Source organism: Electrophorus electricus, chromosome 14 (assembly GCF_041902795.1).
Source record: "Electrophorus electricus isolate QZ-2024a chromosome 14, ASM4190279v1, whole genome shotgun sequence".
NCBI lineage: Eukaryota > Metazoa > Chordata > Actinopteri > Gymnotiformes > Gymnotidae > Electrophorus > Electrophorus electricus.
The window spans coordinates 12,585,544-12,604,470 of NC_137510.1; the positions used below are offsets into that span (position 1 = coordinate 12,585,544).

Here is an 18,927-nt window from a genome sequence, read left to right on the forward strand (position 1 = left end):
ACCATATAAACAAACATGTTATGGTTTGATGCACCTCACTAACTTATTCCCCATGTTTTTTTTTGTCTAAATGAAAGGAAAATAAAATTTAATTAAAGTGAATATACATGCTACATATTCTGTATATAGCACGATGGTGTAAAATTGTTTTCAAAAGAACATCAAAGAGTACTCCAGGTATAGTGAAACAAAATGCTGTGTTTAATGATTACAATCAAAAAAGTTAAACATCATTCATTACTGAGAGGATGAATGCTGAAAACTTTATTGGCCATAATTACTGTTTAAGAAATACAATATACAAATTGATAAGGGTTCAGGAGGGAAGAGGCAGGTAGAAAAGAGATGAGGGGAGGTGAAAGGCAGGAAAATAAGGCTCAAGAGTTTTAACAGGTTTGGTTGGTGTTAATGAGAGAAAGACAGACAGAGAGGGAAAGAGAGAGAAAGAGAGATGTGATGGTATTTACTTCTAGTGTTACTAAGGGCTTTTCTGTATCTTCCAAAATAATATTTTAAAAAATGAGGGAAAAACAATAGAAAAAAAATTAAAAGGAAATTAAGTATAAAAAAGAAGGTTAAAAAGAAAGTCAACAACTCTATGGAGGAAAACAGGCAGTTAGCCACTTCAAGTAGAGGGATTTCCCAGTGTCCAGTGTAGTGGTAAGGGGCAGGGAGGCCGTGGGAGGGTGGACTTGAAACAGACTTTTCTGGTGAACATTTACCATTAGCTGTGCTTAACCCTAACCCTTAACCCCAACCCGAAGCCTTAATCTAACCACTAAACCCTCATCCTAACCTAAGCCAAAAATTCAAGTGTTACCCTAACCACTGGATTGTTTGACAACTGTTCGCCAGAAAGGTCAGTATATAGCCCCCGGAGGTTGGGAGAGGCTGGGAGCAGTCAGGGAGGGGGCTCTACATCATTGAGCAGGAGGTCCGCCCTTGGGGGGCTCCGCCGTCCATCTTCTCGGCCTCTAAAATGATCCTCTTGAACACCTCCACTGCAGTCTGCCACCAGAGGGGGAGATACCAATTACTCTTGGCTGTGTACAACCTGCTACACATTTCAACCTTTTAAACAAAAAGTGGCCATAAATATAAAAATAAAGTGCAAAATTGAGTTGAAGAAAAGTAAGAAATGTAACAATGGCAGCATGTCTTTGGTAATAACTGATTAGCTGAGCGGCTGTGCAACAGAGTGATAGAGTGGTTAGACATTTGAGTGCTTTACTAACCCAAGTGAAGTCAATGCAGTTCACAGTGACATGCCTCTCCAAGTCAACCATAAAAACCAGCAAGGGTTGTGCACAATAACATCCCTTTACTGTGACCCACCTAACTGTTCTGAATAAACACAAAACAGGACCCATTATGAATCAGCACTTCGAAGCTGAACATGTCCATTGGACCACTCTCAACAAAAACAATAATCACTACCACTGATGATTACAAGAGGAGATTCATGAGTGGGCATAAAATCTCACAATGGGAATTAATTACCAGAAAATCATGGCTTTATCAAACAAGCCTAAAATAAACTGGACTGTCTCTCTCCATCTCTCAGGGCAGGAACAGAGCCCTCAGCGTGCCTGTGAGTCACAGCCAGGCTGCCTGGCTTGGCACAGAGCATCCGCGAATGCTCCGGCACGCTCGCCTGCTCCAGCAGAGGAAAGGAACAGTGTGAGGAACACCGGAGCCGTGATATTCAATTAGCACCTTGTCCACTCATTCTCTTGCACACACTTTCACGCTGGGTTTGGTGCATCCAGGGGTATGTCGGGACCCAGAAAAGGTGCTCACATGTGAGTGGAGAGGGATTCAGAGGCCCATCCCTCTCCGGTTTTGTCAGGTCTACAGAGCAGTAACACAGGCGGGGCTCAGCAACAGTCTGAGTAATGTATTCCTACAGGGCACACTGTTGTTGAGATGAAAACAAACAAAGGATGTAATTCTCTGAACGCAATCTCACAATGTAAAATTATAAGATTTCTAAAAACGCTTTATGTTATTGATATTTCTGGGTGTTGGAATGAGCTGAAGAGAATCTTCAGCAAGCTTGTTATTTAAATGCATTAAACACAAGTCTCATACAAGATTAAAATGGTAATAAACAGTAACCCCAGACTCAGACAGTGCCGATTCTGATCCTAGTTGTGCATAGTATACATCCATTATACTTCCTCTCTCCCACTTTCTCTTTCCTACTAGTATATCTCAGCATATTAATGCATGACCTCGTTACCATAGCAACTGCTTTGCAACCAACCCCTGCCCTTCAACCCCATTGCTCAGTACATGCTCCAAATGTTCATACTGCTCCTAGATTCATGTATACAGGTATAAAGGAATATTCACTGAAATCAGTACCAAGGTAAGTGAATTTTATTTTCATCCATCTCTTGCAGCTTTGGGCTAACCAAAGATGAGGTGGGTCTACACACTAAAGGCCATATATGTTCTCTGCGAAACCTAGCCTCTGACTTCGGTCAATAAAATATTGCATGGAATAACCAATAACCCATCAGCCCCTTTTCATGAAGCATGAGCTAACACATCATTTCTAGTAAAGGGTGATCACACATAGGGATAGTGATGGGAAAATGAGGTAGAAGTTCAAACAGGGATTCATGCATGTTTGGTAAGAGGTTTCCCAGTGTACTTCTGGTCATGCCTGAGAGTTCAGGCTTACCCAGTGGTAAGACAGTCATCTGTGCCTCATGTGGAAATCAGCAACCTTGAGGATTTCATTATCTGATAGGTCTCAAAGCAACAAGCAATGGGAGCCATTCCAACCACACATCACTGTGTTCCATCCCAACCACACATCACCATGTTCCATAACACCCCCCCCACATATAATCACTATATTCCATACCACACACACATACCCACACATCACTATTATATTAAAGTCCAAAGTGAAACTATGCACAGTGAACAGATTATGCAAAATTTAGTCAAGCACTCCAAACACACTGAGGATTGGAATAAGCGCACTGGGGGAGAACTAGATCCATGAAGAGAGAACCACAGACAGTACATCACTGGCCTCTCACTCCTGAGCTCCAAGTTCCCGAGGCTGTTTGCTCAGTAATGAGCAAGCAAAGCAGCAGCAAACTCCAAGCCTGAAAACTTGACCCAGTATGACATACCCCATAAATCTTCATAACTCACTACTGTTGCAAGTGCACTGATGGCAGAACACACTCTCAGGACTAGGAAATACTTATTAAACTGGGTGAACCTTGAAGGCTGACAAAGTGAGTTCTTTCAAAAGGTGACTTCTTCAGGGCAAAGTACCCAGAGAAAAACACTAGATTAGAAGCACAGTGCGTGCAGGCGAGGAAGTGGGTGTGCACCACATCCGCATGAATGGAAGAGAGATAAATGGCGACACAGACAGCTCGTTACCTGGTTCTCTTTCGCAGAAGACTCCATGAAAGCTGCATTCCATGATTCTGCCAGTGCTTTGCCTTCTTCACAACTGATAACACTGAGAGAGGCAGGAATGGATTTAGGCTCAGACAAGAAATTGTATATGCAGTTGGCTGAGTCATATAATCACACTACCACCTGCAATGCTGAATTAGAGATAATCCAAAATGACTATATATCCACATGCAGCCTTTATACCATTTCATAGAGAATGAGCCCTTCTGTACTACTTGCGCTTGTAAAATAGACTTTATATCAAAAGCCACTTTATTCATCAGTACACTTAGCATGATTATAAATAATACTGTAATTTTTTATACATAATGTTTCAGACTTAAGTACCAAGCTCTGTGAAACAGCTCACAACTTTTCCCATTTGTCTTTACTGTGCAAGTCTATAGTTCAGAAGGCCAGTTTTGAAGTACAATACGATACTGTATGACACAGAACAGCACACCAGACATAAAGGAGTCTTTATTTTTATTGTAAAAATCTCAAGTTATACATTTTACTTCATCCACTAAATACAATTCATTCAATACAAGCTTAAAGAATTATGTACTATTTTTAACCTGATCCACCTGTTATGGAGTGCATATACTATGAAATTATTAATGATACATTGGTGCATTGATATTCTGGACACAGCCAAGATGGATCGGGGGCAGCCGGGTGGGGGGGCATATGTCTCAGTGTTCTCGCCTGGTGGGGGAGGAGGCAGGGTTAGGGATTGGATGGCAGATAAAGCATAAAGTGCCATTGTATGTGTCCTGCTCTACATGGCCTATCGACAAAATCTAATGTAGCTATTGATCCAGGAAGGCAGCAGATATCGTACACATGCTAAAAGCACGCACAGACAGGAGCATATGCTCCAGTGTAGTTGATCTACAGACAGAGCAGGTGTGCCACGCACTCAGCACCAGGAACATTAAGGGAATGTTTACATTTGGCAGCTTTGGTGAACCCTGGTACGATTGCTCTGATAGTTCATTAGAGCAAGTGTGAACGCTGTCTTCCGAACAAAAGAGTTTCAAACGAACTGCATAGGAGTTCAACTATGAACTCAATACAAACCAAAGTCATGGCCGTAGATACCATGATGTCCTGAGATGCAATCCTAAACACTGTGAGTGCAAACAAACAAAGAGCTGAGGCCAGACATGGACCAACGAAAGTGTAAAATGCTTCATTAACATTTGGTTCAATGAGTGTATCTGTACTATACTTGAATACGTAGTCGGGTTTGTGAATTTTTTTTTTTCCAACATGCACTCGTGCACTTTCACCTCCTTAATGCATTTTGTCATCTCTTGCAGAGTTTTGGCATTATCGTGGTTATTGTCATAAAATTTGTTATAAAAGCCAGTCAAAAAGGATGCGACATATCCAATTGTTTACAATGTATCATTTTGTGCTTTGGTCCAGACCAAGGGAACTACAAATATAAACATGATATGGTAGTTTTAGGGTGTATTCAGACTTGGTAGTTTTGGTTCTATTAAAACGAACCCTGGTGCGATTGCTCTGATGCAGTTCGTTAAGTGTGATCGCTTCCTTTTGAACTCTGGTACGCACCAACTAAGCGGACTGAGACTGCCTGAGCAGGCTCTGTTTTGACTCCTTTCTCCCTTTTACCATCTCTTGCTGTGTTTCCAGATGGTAAAAATGTCACCAGGTACACACAACATAAGTGTCCGATAAGTGGATTAAGCCCATAGACTGTATCATAAGTGCATCATACATCACTTAAAAAAAAAAAAAAAAAAAAGACAATTTATTTATTTTGGTTTGATTGTAAATTTGAGTGTGAGAATGCTATGCAAACCAGGATTAAATTGTAACAATGCATCATTTTCTTGTTTGGTCTGGACCAAGGAAACCGAACTACAAGTATGAACACACCTCAAGATCATCAGTAGAAAGCAAGAATTGCAAGATGCTAAATGAGTTTTATACATTAAGAAGTGGCTGCTCAGAGCTCAAAAGCAGGCTTTGTGAAAGATGAGCAGCTGAGCGGAGAGTGCGGAGAGGCCAAAAAGTTTCTTCAAAAGCTCTGGATTTGAGCTCTCTAAGCCTTGTGCTTTCTAAATCACACCCAAAACTGACATATTAAAGTAATTACATTTTTGTAGGTATATTTATAATCCCTGTGAAAGCATAGGAAATTGACATTTTGAAATCCTGTTTTTAAATTGAAATTCATTTCACTGCCCTGAGAACTTATCAGAGCTCCAGATATCATACAGAAGCACTTCAGTGGACTCATCCAGTAACCCCTGCTTCTTTGCTGCTTAGTAAGAGCTTAATTTTAGTTAGTTGTTCAGGATTCTGACCATTTGGTTGAACACAGCTTCAAATTAAATTTTGGGCCAACCAGCAATCAAACAGTGGAATTATGCTTTCATTGAGGGAAAAGCCCATTTTCATTAGCTGTCCAGTGTTATGGGACTAGATAGTGGATGACATGTAACCACTGGTATTCTGACAGGCTGAGCTGAATGTGCAGACTACACTGACCTCAGCAACTCTTCTCCTGAATAAAACAGCTACACATCAACGCACTGCAGGAAAAAAGCCCATCCCTCCACCCATTTCAGTACACACACAAAAATCACACTTATTCCACATTTTAATGCTCCCAAATTTAGTTGAGGACTGGAATAGAAATAAGGCCAAGATCAGAAATAAGGCCAAGATCGGCCAAGTTGGAATAACAAATAATAAATAATTTAAATCAATGTGAGTGACATTTTTAACTGAAATGAGGCTTTTGTTTTTCAGTACTGAAAAAAACAGGTGTGCAGGATTCAGATCAAGCACAGAACCAGGACAGCCCATCTGCAATAATGAGGGGTATTTTCAGGCATGACCTCATATCCTGTGGAACAGTATTCAGAATCCAAACCCCATCTAATCCATTTCCTGTTTATCCCTTTATTGTAGTACATGTTTTTGGAATGTTCAGCAGTACCTCTCCATTGGCCTCATAAAACACAATATTTGAACCCTTTAATCTGGATTAGGTGACATACTAAGCAAAGTTTTTTTCTTCTTAAGAATTCTCTGCAATCTTGCCACAACCTATCTTGAAACACCATCTTGCCACAGAAGGAGAGGAAAAACCAAAACGCCATGAAAAGATATCAGATATTCTCAGATGACACTGTTCCCAGTTGGTTCTGGGAGCTGGTGCTTGGACTCAGACTGACCCATTTAAGCAATTGATGGATCACGTGAAATCAGACAACCCCTCCCTCCTCTCCTCTGTGTACCTCTGTCTGTCTGTCCATCCTGTACCTCACATGCTGGGAGACTGATGGAGGAAATTTATGAGCTATTCGGACACTGCAGCCCCAGAATGGAGGCAGATGAGCCTTGACAGATGTGAGAGGGAACAGTGGTGCTGGTGCGCAAGAGCTCAGAGTGTTCTTGGAATTTCATACGCAGATGGATAGTTTTAGGTTCGACACAAATAGACTAATTAGCCCGCATTCTACATCATGATCACACACTGCGCTTTACTGAGACACAGGATCTTCAAGTCGCCTATGTTGTGCTCACTCCTGTATATAACCTGCCAACCACCCGTTTCATTGGCCACAATTGGTGTCATTCATGGCTCAAGTCAGGTCATTCTTAACTGTGAAATATAATTACAAGCATAAATAAACAATGTAACATTGCTTATCGTCAAAGTCTTTACAGGTTTAACACCCCCCCCAAAAAAACTGATTGATGGAAATAGTTTCTTCAATGAGTTAGGAGAGAAACTAGCCCCACATAGTAATTAATTCCTGTATGAAGGTTTAAAATAAATTTTTTTTTAATTATGTCTTCAAATGTCTAAAAAGTCTATTTTTTAAAAGTCTATAAGAATGTCGAATGTTCACTTCATGAACTATTGAAATCTGAGTAAATCTAAAGCCATACCATGCCAAATTAAAAATATATCAAGAGGTGCATTTTGGGGAGTGTGTATAAAACTAGTAACAGGAAGTTATGATCGTAAGAACCCTGTTCTCACTGACAAGGTGAAATACAATTCAAAGAAAAACTAATAGAAGGAACACGGACAAGAAACTAATGCAAATAATTATTTTAGATTTATAAATTACATACTGTTAAGTCAAGAGTGTGATGAGTTTTTTGTGATAAAATGATTGGTTCAATTCTGGTTTTAATTATTTTTCATAGGTAAGAACGACCTTTCCTGTGCTGTGGATGATGTTACTAATTGTGGCCAATGGAACAAGTCGTTGAAAAAGGTGATATACAGGAGTGAGCACAATTGAGACATGAAGATCCCATATGGAATCGAAATGTTATCTTTATGTCTCAGTAAAGCACAGTGTGAGAGCATGATATAGTTTGTGGGCTTATTCATTTATTTGTGCTGTCGTGTCTTAGCCATAGGCCTACTCTGGTAGCTGTGCACACAACTATCATATTTTTCTTTAGTTTTAGCTGTAATGAATTCAAGTGCAAAAGGAAATGTCTCTTTTCTCCAACAAGGATTCAAATGAAGTCATAACTATTCCTGATGTAAAGGTATTGAAAGCTCATGCTAGTATTCCTCAGCCTTTAAATGCTCATTAAGCCTTACCCATTTGTCCAGTTTAATAAGCTCTTAACAGCATTCCTTGGACCAATACAGAGATGAGTCACACACAAATCAAGTTATCGTTTCACCCTAATAGGATTCATTACTGCTGAGAGAGGAGTTAAACGCTACTATTGTACAATTTTAGGAAGAACTCACAGATGTCAAACATACCATTTAGGAACACAATACATTTTATTTTGCTATATGAGGTCATGTGACCTGCTGGAGCACGAACGTGTGTAAAATATGCTCAAACAACTTACCGCTCCATGTGTAGATCTTTTTTATTTCCCACCAACATTATGGGTACTCTGCACAAAGACAGAAGAGACATCTCACAACATGACTCAATATATAATCATTATACCGGTGTTCATATTTTGAATGTTGCATCCTACATGCAAACATGCTACATGGGAGTTCAAACTCTTTTTTCTCTCATGGAAAAGTGGAACAACAATTGCCAGCTGCCACAGTAATATTTACACATGTTAAGTAAAACTGATAGTAAACAGATTGTAACCAGTCAGATATTGCACAAAAAGTGAAACTTACTGTACTTTACCCACCATATCCAACAATTTTTCATGAATAACTTTTACTACTTCAAAACTGTAATGGAGAGACAGAGAAAAAAAAAAATAGTGAGAGCCACCAGGCAGATCTTAACTCCAGTCATGATTATAAGGTCATCAATTGCAGGTTGCATAGAAAAACCCCTTTAAGTTCAAACCTTTTGTCCATTTATGACAACAAACAAACAAACAGACAGTAGCTAGCAAACTAGATACTTGGTGCAATACCCGCTACCTCAGTATCTCAAGAGCATATAATTCCCTTCCTGCACATATACCTGAAGACAGACACACACACAGACACACAGACACACAGACACACACACACACACAGACACACACACACACACACACACACACACACACACTTTCATGAGGGTTACTGCAATAATGTAAGCTATAGCCTTGTGGGGGGCAGCTGGAAGTCTCTAATGTACAGCATATGTATGATACTCAAACTGCTAGCACGAGCAAGAGTTTTTCTAGTTCCACATACTGCAAAGCCAAATCTTCAAGTGTACATGAAATACTGGTACTACGCACAGATATACAAAACAACTGGTTAACCTTAACAGACAGAATTCATGAAAGGCTAATTAAAAGAAATTCATCAACATGACATTCTTGAGCCGTTGTCACCTTGGTACTAAAGATAGCCTACATTAATAATAAACTGTGAAAGTGGCTCAGAATGTTAAAAGAAAAAAAAAAATCTAACAGTTGGGGTAATCTAGCCATTTTTAGGGATTCTGGCCTGTTTATTTGTCCTTTACCTGAATCATCCTCATAGCCACAACTGCCAACTTGTTGTATGAACAATCACTGACTAGGAACAATTCAGCTGGAATCTTTAATTCAGCTGCAGTTCAGGTTAAATGATGGGTTAGCCTCTGATGGGTTATTTTCCATAAGAATTTTCTCTTGGGAAAATTATGACTTTCCCAGAAAGCCCAGTGGACCAGTTCAGGACGTGACAGTTCAGTTCGGAAAGTAGCAATGGCGGGGGTTCAGATCTACCACTGACCAAGTCCAGCAGGAGGAGTATTAACCCCAAGCCTGCTTCAGAGCCCAAAGGAGCATGTCTCAGGAACCTGGGTCCATGCAGTCACTAGGGCTTCACTAAATGAGCTCATGAAATCAGTCTTGAAAGGGTTTGATTCTCCAATTTGTGGTGATCATGGAGGCCACTTAAAAAAGAAAATGAATGAAATGAGCCGAAGGAGAAGAGAGAGTAGCCTTCAACTAAAGCAATATCTTACTGCAGTTGCACAATAGGATAATGCTGAATTACACAAGACAATGGAGGTAGGAAAACATTAGGCCATTTACTGACAGAAGCATCCAAGCAAGACTTGATTTCTCCTCAGCAGAATGACCTTGGCATTAAGCAACTCTTCCAGACAGGAAAGGGGATTATCACGAGCTGAACACTACCATGTGGAGATTTTATGAATTTGATATTCATTTTGGACTGATGAAAACCACAGAATGTTTTATGTATAAATATACCAAAATTCATTTCAGTGACTATCCCAAAAAAGTCCTCATTAAATAGCCTTCATAACAGATGAATATGGTTTCCTCTGAGTATACCACCAAGGTTGAAAATCTCACAACTGAAGGCAGAAAAGAATAATTTGTCAACCTACCTTTTATTTGACGTAACTGAATACACCAAAATGTAACCATTGATGTCTATGGAATAGGTCTGAGGGAAAATGGAGTATTCATCCTGAGGGGCATAAAAATATTGAGTGGATCACAGTCACACTAAAAGCAAAATGACAAATCACAAGACAAAGGATTCACCTTTAACATAACGGGTGCAGTTGTTATGATTATTCAAAGCCAAGCTACCCAATGTTGGATAGCTGTTTTTGATTCAGAATTTATGTAGCAATTACTTATATTAAATAATATACTAATTAAAATGAGATACATTTGCAAACAATTACTATATAAACATTTACTAAAAACACCTGTTGACTACTGTTAAGAAAAAACTGGGGCTAGGAGGTGCCTACGTAAAAGTGCCATTTGGAACATATGATAGTCTAGAGATGTAGCTGCATAACCTCCACTTGAAGCCTCTGGAAACCCACTTTAGGAACTGTTTTTTTTTTTTTTACTGTTTTTTTCTAGTGATAGATAAACATTCTGAAATTAAGTGCATCTACGCTAACCGGGGTGGGTGGACAATCACCAGGGCTGAATGACAGTGATTGGCATTCCTGTAAAACAAGAATGGTCACATCAGGAACACCCTGCCTGTCCCCCACTGGCTGGTATGACTCCAATCAGGAACGCTCCGTCTCCTTTTACACTGCCACACTGACTACGCATTCTGACATTTTAAAAACAAAAGACACACAAATGTGTTAATGCTTCTGATGCTTGTCTATTCGTACAGGCTACAGTAACTGGATATTGTAATCTTTGACAATTATTTCACCCCCCCATCCCCATATATCTAGCTGGCAAAGTAAACTGCACAAACTGGAATAATGAGATTTAGAAAACGAAAAAAGTTATACATGTATTATAAATATAGATACATGCATTATACATTTATTATAAATACAGATATGACTACACTTCTGATCACAAGAAAGCCATCAGAAGAGACTGCACTTGGCCCCTCTTGCTTGGGTTAGGTCAGTTAAGACGGTTAAATATGTAGGTTTAATGAATGAAAGTTGACAGCTAAGTGTCAGGGTTGATCAACTCTATTATGCTCATGGGAAGTAGCCAATGCACTGCTGTCACTGCAACAGGCTGGCTTTGATCACTCAGCCATGGGACTTCTACTTCCAGCTAAACCGCCCCTGATTTGAATGAATTTGAACCCATGTCAATTGGTGGGCAACAGAACATTAATGGAGTGTCTAGGACACAATGTACAGCAGTTACTCTGTGTGTGTGTGTGCGTTTGTTTTGAGTACAATTCTGGGTCAGTGCACTCTCACCTGCCCTGCTGTGTCGACCAGCTGCAGATGGTACTCTTGGCCATTGACTGTGATCATTTTAGTAAATGCTGCAGAGAGAAAGGGACATGAGGGGCGAAAAAGAGGGAGGGGGAAGAGAGAGAGAAAAAAAAGCATGTCAGTGAAAGGGGTGGATAGTGCTATCTCCAAAGCTCAGCTTGTGAGAAACAAGATGAGTACAAATAGAGAATAAAACAGAATAGCAGCAAACAGCATCAGTACACTGGCATGTTGAACATGTGCCTGTTTTAAGCTCCCAGAAACTGAACTGAACTACCCACTTACACGTCATCACTGTGGATGTCACAGTAACCTAGAACTGGAGGCAGGGACTGACAAAGCAATGGTTAATTTTAAAATTGAAGGTTTAAACCTGAGAAGTCATTTTGCAATCAATTTAGACTAAACAGCGAGTGTGTGAACTAAACACAAGATGGACCCCAAAAGAGACTGGCACTTGAAGGCAGTTTTAAGCAGTTCTTTGGAGCAGGAGTCTGGTGTGGAGGATGCAGCAGCTCTCTGCAGCCTGAAGCAGTGAGACTGATCTCTCTGAGGGCGGAGAAATCTAAGGCACAGGCGCACGCAAGATTTTGAGGACATGGCAGATCCCCGAGGAGAGGAGCAGCCGCCAGCAGCAGCCTGGCCCGCACAACACAGGAGAAAATAGCTCAGCATGCAGCCAGCACACTTAATACCATTACTCAAACCTCCAGACTCATTGAGAGCATATCCCCCAACCCCACCCCCACCCCCACCCTGTTATCCTCCTTCTCCTTCTCCCCCTGCTCAGCTCCTCCAAAGTCAAATTAGCAAGTGAATTACAAAGAAACAGGAAGTCATTCATCAACGCTGATGGAGTCACTCTGCCTGCCGCTCCCAGGCCGGGCCTGGCATCGCACCTAACAACAGCATGGTGAAGGGACATGCCTTCCTGCTTCAGAGGGGCATGGACAAAGGCCAGCATGTTGAGCTATGTTACAGGGGAACAGAGTCTGCTTTGAGCCGTTTTAACATGGGGTGTCCTGGCTGCTGTGCCACACAGCTGGCTCTTTGGTCTGGTGGTCAGAACAAACGCTGGCCACCTGGAGGCCTGGGTTCAGGGAGACATAAGCAGTGGCATGGAGACAGGACTCCGTGCAGGGATCTGACTGAGTAAGGGCAGTGTTTCTGCTCCATGAAGATCGGGATGCATCAAGTGTTGGGCACACACTGGACATCAACTCAGTCCTTAAATATCCATGCACGCACTCACACTAAATATCTCCATAACAAACTCTAGTGTCTCCTGGAGGCATTTTAAGGACATGTGCCACATAAAACCAATACAAAAAAAAAAAAAAAAAAAATCACACAATGGTGCACTTAAATGTCTTATGAAACAGCATGGACAATAAGTCAATTTACATTCATACTTATGTCACCTTGTCATATTGACAGTTGTCAAAGAATAAAGGTAATAAAGGTTAACGCTTAGATGCCATTTGTTTCCGCAAGTTGGGTTACTGTAGATTGGACTGTTCATCTTTCAGCTGGCAGATGCTGACCAAATAAGTAGCCCTGACTAAAGGTACAACAGTTGCTTTGCTCCCATTAAATTTCCTGCTGCTCCTTACTGTCTGAATAACACTCAGGTACTACCACTGTGGCTCTCAATTCCAGTGCAATGGGACGCCGGCACTGCCGCATCACACCTGCTACATCTAATCAAGGGCCTGATCACTTGTTAAGCAACATATACAGCTTTGTTAGAGCATGGAAAACACCAAGCTGGGGACAACCAATACTCTACTGGGCCGCTGTAGTCTGACCTAGTTGAATATCCTCTAGTTGAACAGCCTCTACAGTTGAGTGACCCAGCACTGGACTGCAGTGCTGGTTTCCCCTGGGGATAGATAACAACAAGCTTAGCATCCCAAACCACCAGGAGCCCTTAGTGGAAACCTTAGTTTATCCTGCACATTAGAACAAGGACCTTCAGGTGTCCCGAGGCAACTTCAGGAGAGTAGCAGGTTCCTTAGAGAGTCTGGCAAACCTGACCGAGTGCGTGGCACATGCCTGTAAGGCAGTGGTAGTTCGCTGTGCAGGACTGGGTCACCGTGCTGATGTCACTGGGTGGCCATGCTTCACGCAGGCTCCCAACATCAGCCTGTGCACTTCGCATAGCACACACTGCTATATCAAATTACATTGAGGCAGGAGTTCAGCCACAGTGCTGTCGTCTAAAATGGCTAATGATGCTTCTAAAATTTCAGCAATATAATTGCATACTGAAATACGTATAGCATGCATAGAAAAACTAATCTGTGTAAAAGGATATTTAAGATTTATTGATTGCCTGTTTTATAGATTGTATGGACTATACGATACAATGCCATGGCAAAGACAAAGACAACTGACTGAACATGAGGCTCAGTTACTAAAAAATAAATAAATAAATACAATTTGTAGTAATTATTAATACTGTTATATTGCTCAACCTAACCTAGCAATTCATCTTTTCCTCAACATATATTCACGAATGGCAATGAATTTGTGTGCATATGTACACACATGCACAAGACTTCCCAACCCACACAAAAAGGAACCTGGACACTTGGGAATGATGGATTCCTGTTCCCCTGCTCAGAGTTTGGTGGCCTGCACTAAAGCCTGAGGAGAAGCTGAGGCTGGAGCACAGGTGTGCATCACATCTGCGAAGCCGCACCAATCCTGTGTTTACAGGGGCAGGAGAACCTCAGCGGCATATTTACAGGGGCAAGAGAACCTCAGCAGTGGGCTGCTTTTTATTTTTACCCGCGCCTCACTAATCCATCTGAATCACAGCGACACAAAGCCACACATACAACTTACTCTGAACAAGAGTGTGAAATACCAGTAAACCAAGTCGCTATTGCAGGCTTAAAGCCCATACCAGGAGTCTATGAAGGATTTCATTGAGGGAATTAAATAAATAAATAAAATAGCTGGGACTATAAATAGCCAGGCAAACCCACTCACTCCTAGCTGGGGGTATGTTTATGGAAGTGGAGGCACTTCTATCTGCATAGTCTCAATGCATAGCACCTATCATCACTTTAATGTGCAGCTTGGGCTCATGACTTCACTCTCTGTTGTGTGGGAGTCAGTCTGGGGTGACAGAAAACATGAAGTGTGAAAGACAATGGATAGAGCTCCTTAAATTCAAGGTGACGCTGCATTAGAGAGTAGCAGCAGACGGTGCTCGCGAACCTTCCAGACAGCAGCTCGTGTCTCTCTCTCCTCCCTGCTCTCAAGGACGAGTGTGCCGACTGTGGCTGAGCAGAGCAAGGCCACTGAGTGTCATCATCAAATTCACACCTCTTCCACCATAGGAACGTGTGGCAGAACACCTCAGGCCCATCTGGGACCTGAGTACAGTCTCACCATAGTCAACATTTCAAGTAGGACATAAATATATGTGAGACAGTCCTCATGACAGCCAGGGTTCTATCTCCTTCCTCCCATTTAGTCTCTGTCAGATGAATTCAGATGCACTTACTGTTTTCTATGGTTGGGTCATATGAGTCCACAAACTGGCCTTCCACAAACTGTATTGTCAAAGAAGACTTTCCTGTGAAGAAAAAAAAAAAAAAAAAAGAGAAAATGTGAAAATCATTCATGAGCAAAGCTCAGAATAAAACAGCCCATTCACGAGTTACAGCATGCTACATTCACACACAGACTAAAGGAAATCTACTGCCATCTGAAGGGTAGCATGTAGACTCTAGTAAATGTCAGGCATTGCCCAGAGACCATATTGTGATGTAACTAACACATTTCTTACATCCCCCAATAATTTCACATACAGGCCAGGCATAGTGTTAACAGCATGCAAACTGCACTGAAGATGCAACGTTTACACTTTTCCATTATTAGATGAGGGTCAAATAAAGTGGCAGTGGCTATTTGGTATGTGCATACAGGAGCAGAGCAGGGTAGTGTTCATGCCTCCCTTTGTCTGAGAGCTGTCTTGTGCAGAAGAGAGCATAGAGCTGTAGTGGCAGCAGCACGAGATGCTGCACACTGATTTCAGCTGCCCGAGTGTGTGGGCAGATATGTCCTGCAGCCTGTTGCTATAACAACCGTTCGCTCATATCGGCATTTGTAAAATGTGAGGCCTCATTCAGAAGGAAAAGCCCATAGGAACGTGGGGTGCTCACAGAAGACGACACAGCTCACAGAGAACTGAGGCTAATTTCTGCACAGTATGGAAACAGATGATACTGGAATCTATTAGCAGGTTAGACAGCCACAATAAGCAGCCAGAGACTGCGGTTCTTAAAGTCATAGTGCACTGCAGACCTCAAAATGAGAATGGATGAAGGTGTCCAGTGTAATTTGAGGTCTAGGAATTAGGAATACACCATTAGGATACGAGTCACAGCAGTATGGATGTACAAATTTATTCAAATTATACAGCATGCTTCATTGTATGGTAGTGATTGATATTTTAGCCATATATAGAACAGAGGCATTGATGTTCAAATTAAATTCACTTTGTTCCTTAATCTGACTTATTCTGAGTATTAACACAAGCGAAGGCTCTCAGCACACTCATTCGGTGAGATGAGAGTCTCCACATTGAGTCAAATATGGATAAAATCAGAATGAAAGAATAATACTTATGGAAAAAATCTTTAATCAAATTTTAAGAAAAATAAAAGGTGATGTCAAATCTGAGTTTAGCAACTCATTTGAAACCATACGATAGAGATCTGGGAACCCTATGGAACGCTTTTGACTTTAATGAAGACGCATGGAAATTCAAGCATCCTTCCTGAGCTCAACTATAAATAGGCACTGCGACAGAGTTGGTAGGAAGAGGGAGAGGAGCACAGTTCAGTCTGCTGCGCACATGGCCTCAAACCCAAGCAAAAAGGCCCTGGGTGGGAGGGAGATTACACAAGGAAGTACACAATGATGCAGCACCATCTCGCCACCAAACTGAAGCAGCTCAGTAGAACGCCTGATCTGATTCACAGCAGCCCAAGTAATGCAATACAATGCCAAAAGGGGATACGCTTACAAATAAGCAATACATTTAATTCTTCTCCACCAAAGACAAATTGATCTGATCTTTTTAAAGTTACCTTTAAAAAAGATTAAAGATTAAAACATTCGGGCTTGTTCCAGCCTCTTTCTGTAGCCTTTCCTATGCACACTGGATAAAGGAAAGGTCTGCCTAAAAAAAAAAAAAAAAATTTCAAATACGCCATGCATTCTGCAATCAAAATCCATCTAGGCCTCATTCCTATGCTACAAAAACAATGGACAATCTAATAACACAAGACTGCCTTGCTGATGCAGAGGAAAAATTCACATGTATTCAGCAAACATTCCTACTGTAGGACAGACAGTGAAATGATGTTTAAAGCCTTGTCCAGTGAAAGCACTGCACATGCCTGGTTAAATGTGTTCAGTGTAAAATATAGAAGAGAATAATTCAGGCCTACACTGGCTGACACTCAAGTGAGCAACTGACTTGGTGCTACTGCTGCAAATTCACAAGACCAATGGCTTTGTGTTGCAAAGATCCATCTACCTGATGGCTTTGCTCAACTCATGTGTCCTAATGCAATGTCTTACCAGCAATCTGTGCATTCATGTTGTCCTTCTGTGTGTGCTTGCATGTAATGTATAACGTAAAGAGCTTCATCTACATCAAAACCGCTGTTGCACTGTGACTTACAAAAGCATCAGGACCCCAATGGATTGGCTTGTTGGTTGTAGGACTTTCTGTAGGCTAATTAAGTATTTCTAGACAACCACATAGCTATATTAATTTAAATCAGACACTTACTACATAGCTTTGATAAGCTAAGAATTCCCTCAGCGAAAATGTAGGTGTTATTATGCGAGGTAGCTGGAGAGACTATGATCCGGTCTCTTGTGACTAACGTCACCTGCAGCGATGTCTTCTTTAACGTTGGCTAGCAAAATTACCCATCCTGTAGCACACTTTTCTAGGGCTCAGGCAAACAACACGCAGCAAATCTTGTTTCACCGAATTAGATATATGGTGCCACGTTGCAAGACCCAAGGAAGAAATCTTTATGTTAGATATGAACTTATTTTACCAGGTGATGCGGAAGGTAACGTTAACCTAGTTCCCTAGTGTTACGGCACATGTGCGGTATTTTAAGGATTGGGAATTAGCAATAGATGCTGGCGTGTACCCAAGTCACTATTACCCTACATACAGGCATGGCCAAGACACAAAAATGAGAAACAGGCTAATGTTATTTCGTGCAAGGTCATGGAATCGTCGCATCACACGAAAGCTAAAGTTGTTTCAGTTGAGGCCCTCTCATCTATACTAGCCTTTTTTTAAAAAAACAACAACCCATTTTGTTGCGAGTAGATACATCTACCGAGAAAAGTAGCCAGCTTGAACATTTAGCTAGCTAACCACCTAATTACGTTAGTACAAGTTATAATCAGTGTAACTGTGGCTACTAATTTACAGCGGTAGCATACAGCTCAGCAAGCTAGCATGTTAGCTGACTGGCTAGGTAACCTAGGTTACACTCGGTCATCTGCGGAGACGAAGTGCGTTACATGTCTTACACACCATTACACGCTTCGACCACACCACGAGTGACGTTCAGCTGATTCTTTCACAACCGAATCGACGAGCATTACAGAAGACATGATTAGGCTTTGCACATAAGCCGACGTTATCGTAACACACATACTGACAATTAGCCAGATTAGCGAGCAAGCTACTCTGAGTGAAGCCATTATCTGGCGAAACAAAACGATGCAACGTTAAGCGCCATCGGCCAGGACGACGTTACTACTGGCGCCACTCACCTACGGATCTGTATCCCAGGACAGCAATTTTTCGAGATTTCGGCTGCGGCATCTTTTTCCTAGCAGCGGTACCACACCAATATCGACATAAAGAGGCTTTTTGGAGACGCCGCTTTTACATTTATTTATTATTATATGTCTATTTGAAATCGTAAAAATATAACAATAAAGAAATACGACGGTTCTTCCAAATTGTATGAAATCCTGACAATTTAACGGAAAAGTAGACGGGCATCTGTATCCTCTCTGCGTCACTCGCCAAAGCAATCCCAGTGTGAATGATTCAGGACTGTCCGTACTGGGTTGGTTGCATACACACTGAAAGGAGGGACTTTCTTCTCCTCTTGCATCACTGTTTGGATGACGGATTCTCTTCGTTTTTATTAACGGAAATTCATTGGATATTTTGAGTTGTCATTGACGGCAGCAGTAGACTGCAAATCTAACCTACGGTGTACACACAGCGAGTAACTTTACTCTGTTTTGTTATAGACAT

General features: G+C 41.4%; 1 protein-coding gene across 1 annotated transcript; it reads right to left on the reverse strand.

Moving 5' to 3' along the window:
* Positions 1-178: 178 nt before the first annotated feature.
* On the reverse strand, positions 179-18,726 carry rheb (Ras homolog, mTORC1 binding). The gene is made up of 8 exons (XM_035530902.2): positions 18,432-18,726; positions 15,118-15,189; positions 11,583-11,650; positions 10,266-10,348; positions 8,597-8,653; positions 8,305-8,352; positions 3,412-3,493; positions 179-1,008 (listed from the first exon to the last, which is right to left on the reverse strand). Exons 1-8 carry the CDS (start codon positions 18,481-18,483, stop codon positions 916-918), a joined length of 555 nt encoding a protein of 184 aa, XP_035386795.1. The 5' UTR covers positions 18,484-18,726; the 3' UTR covers positions 179-915.
* Positions 18,727-18,927: the final 201 nt, after the last annotated feature.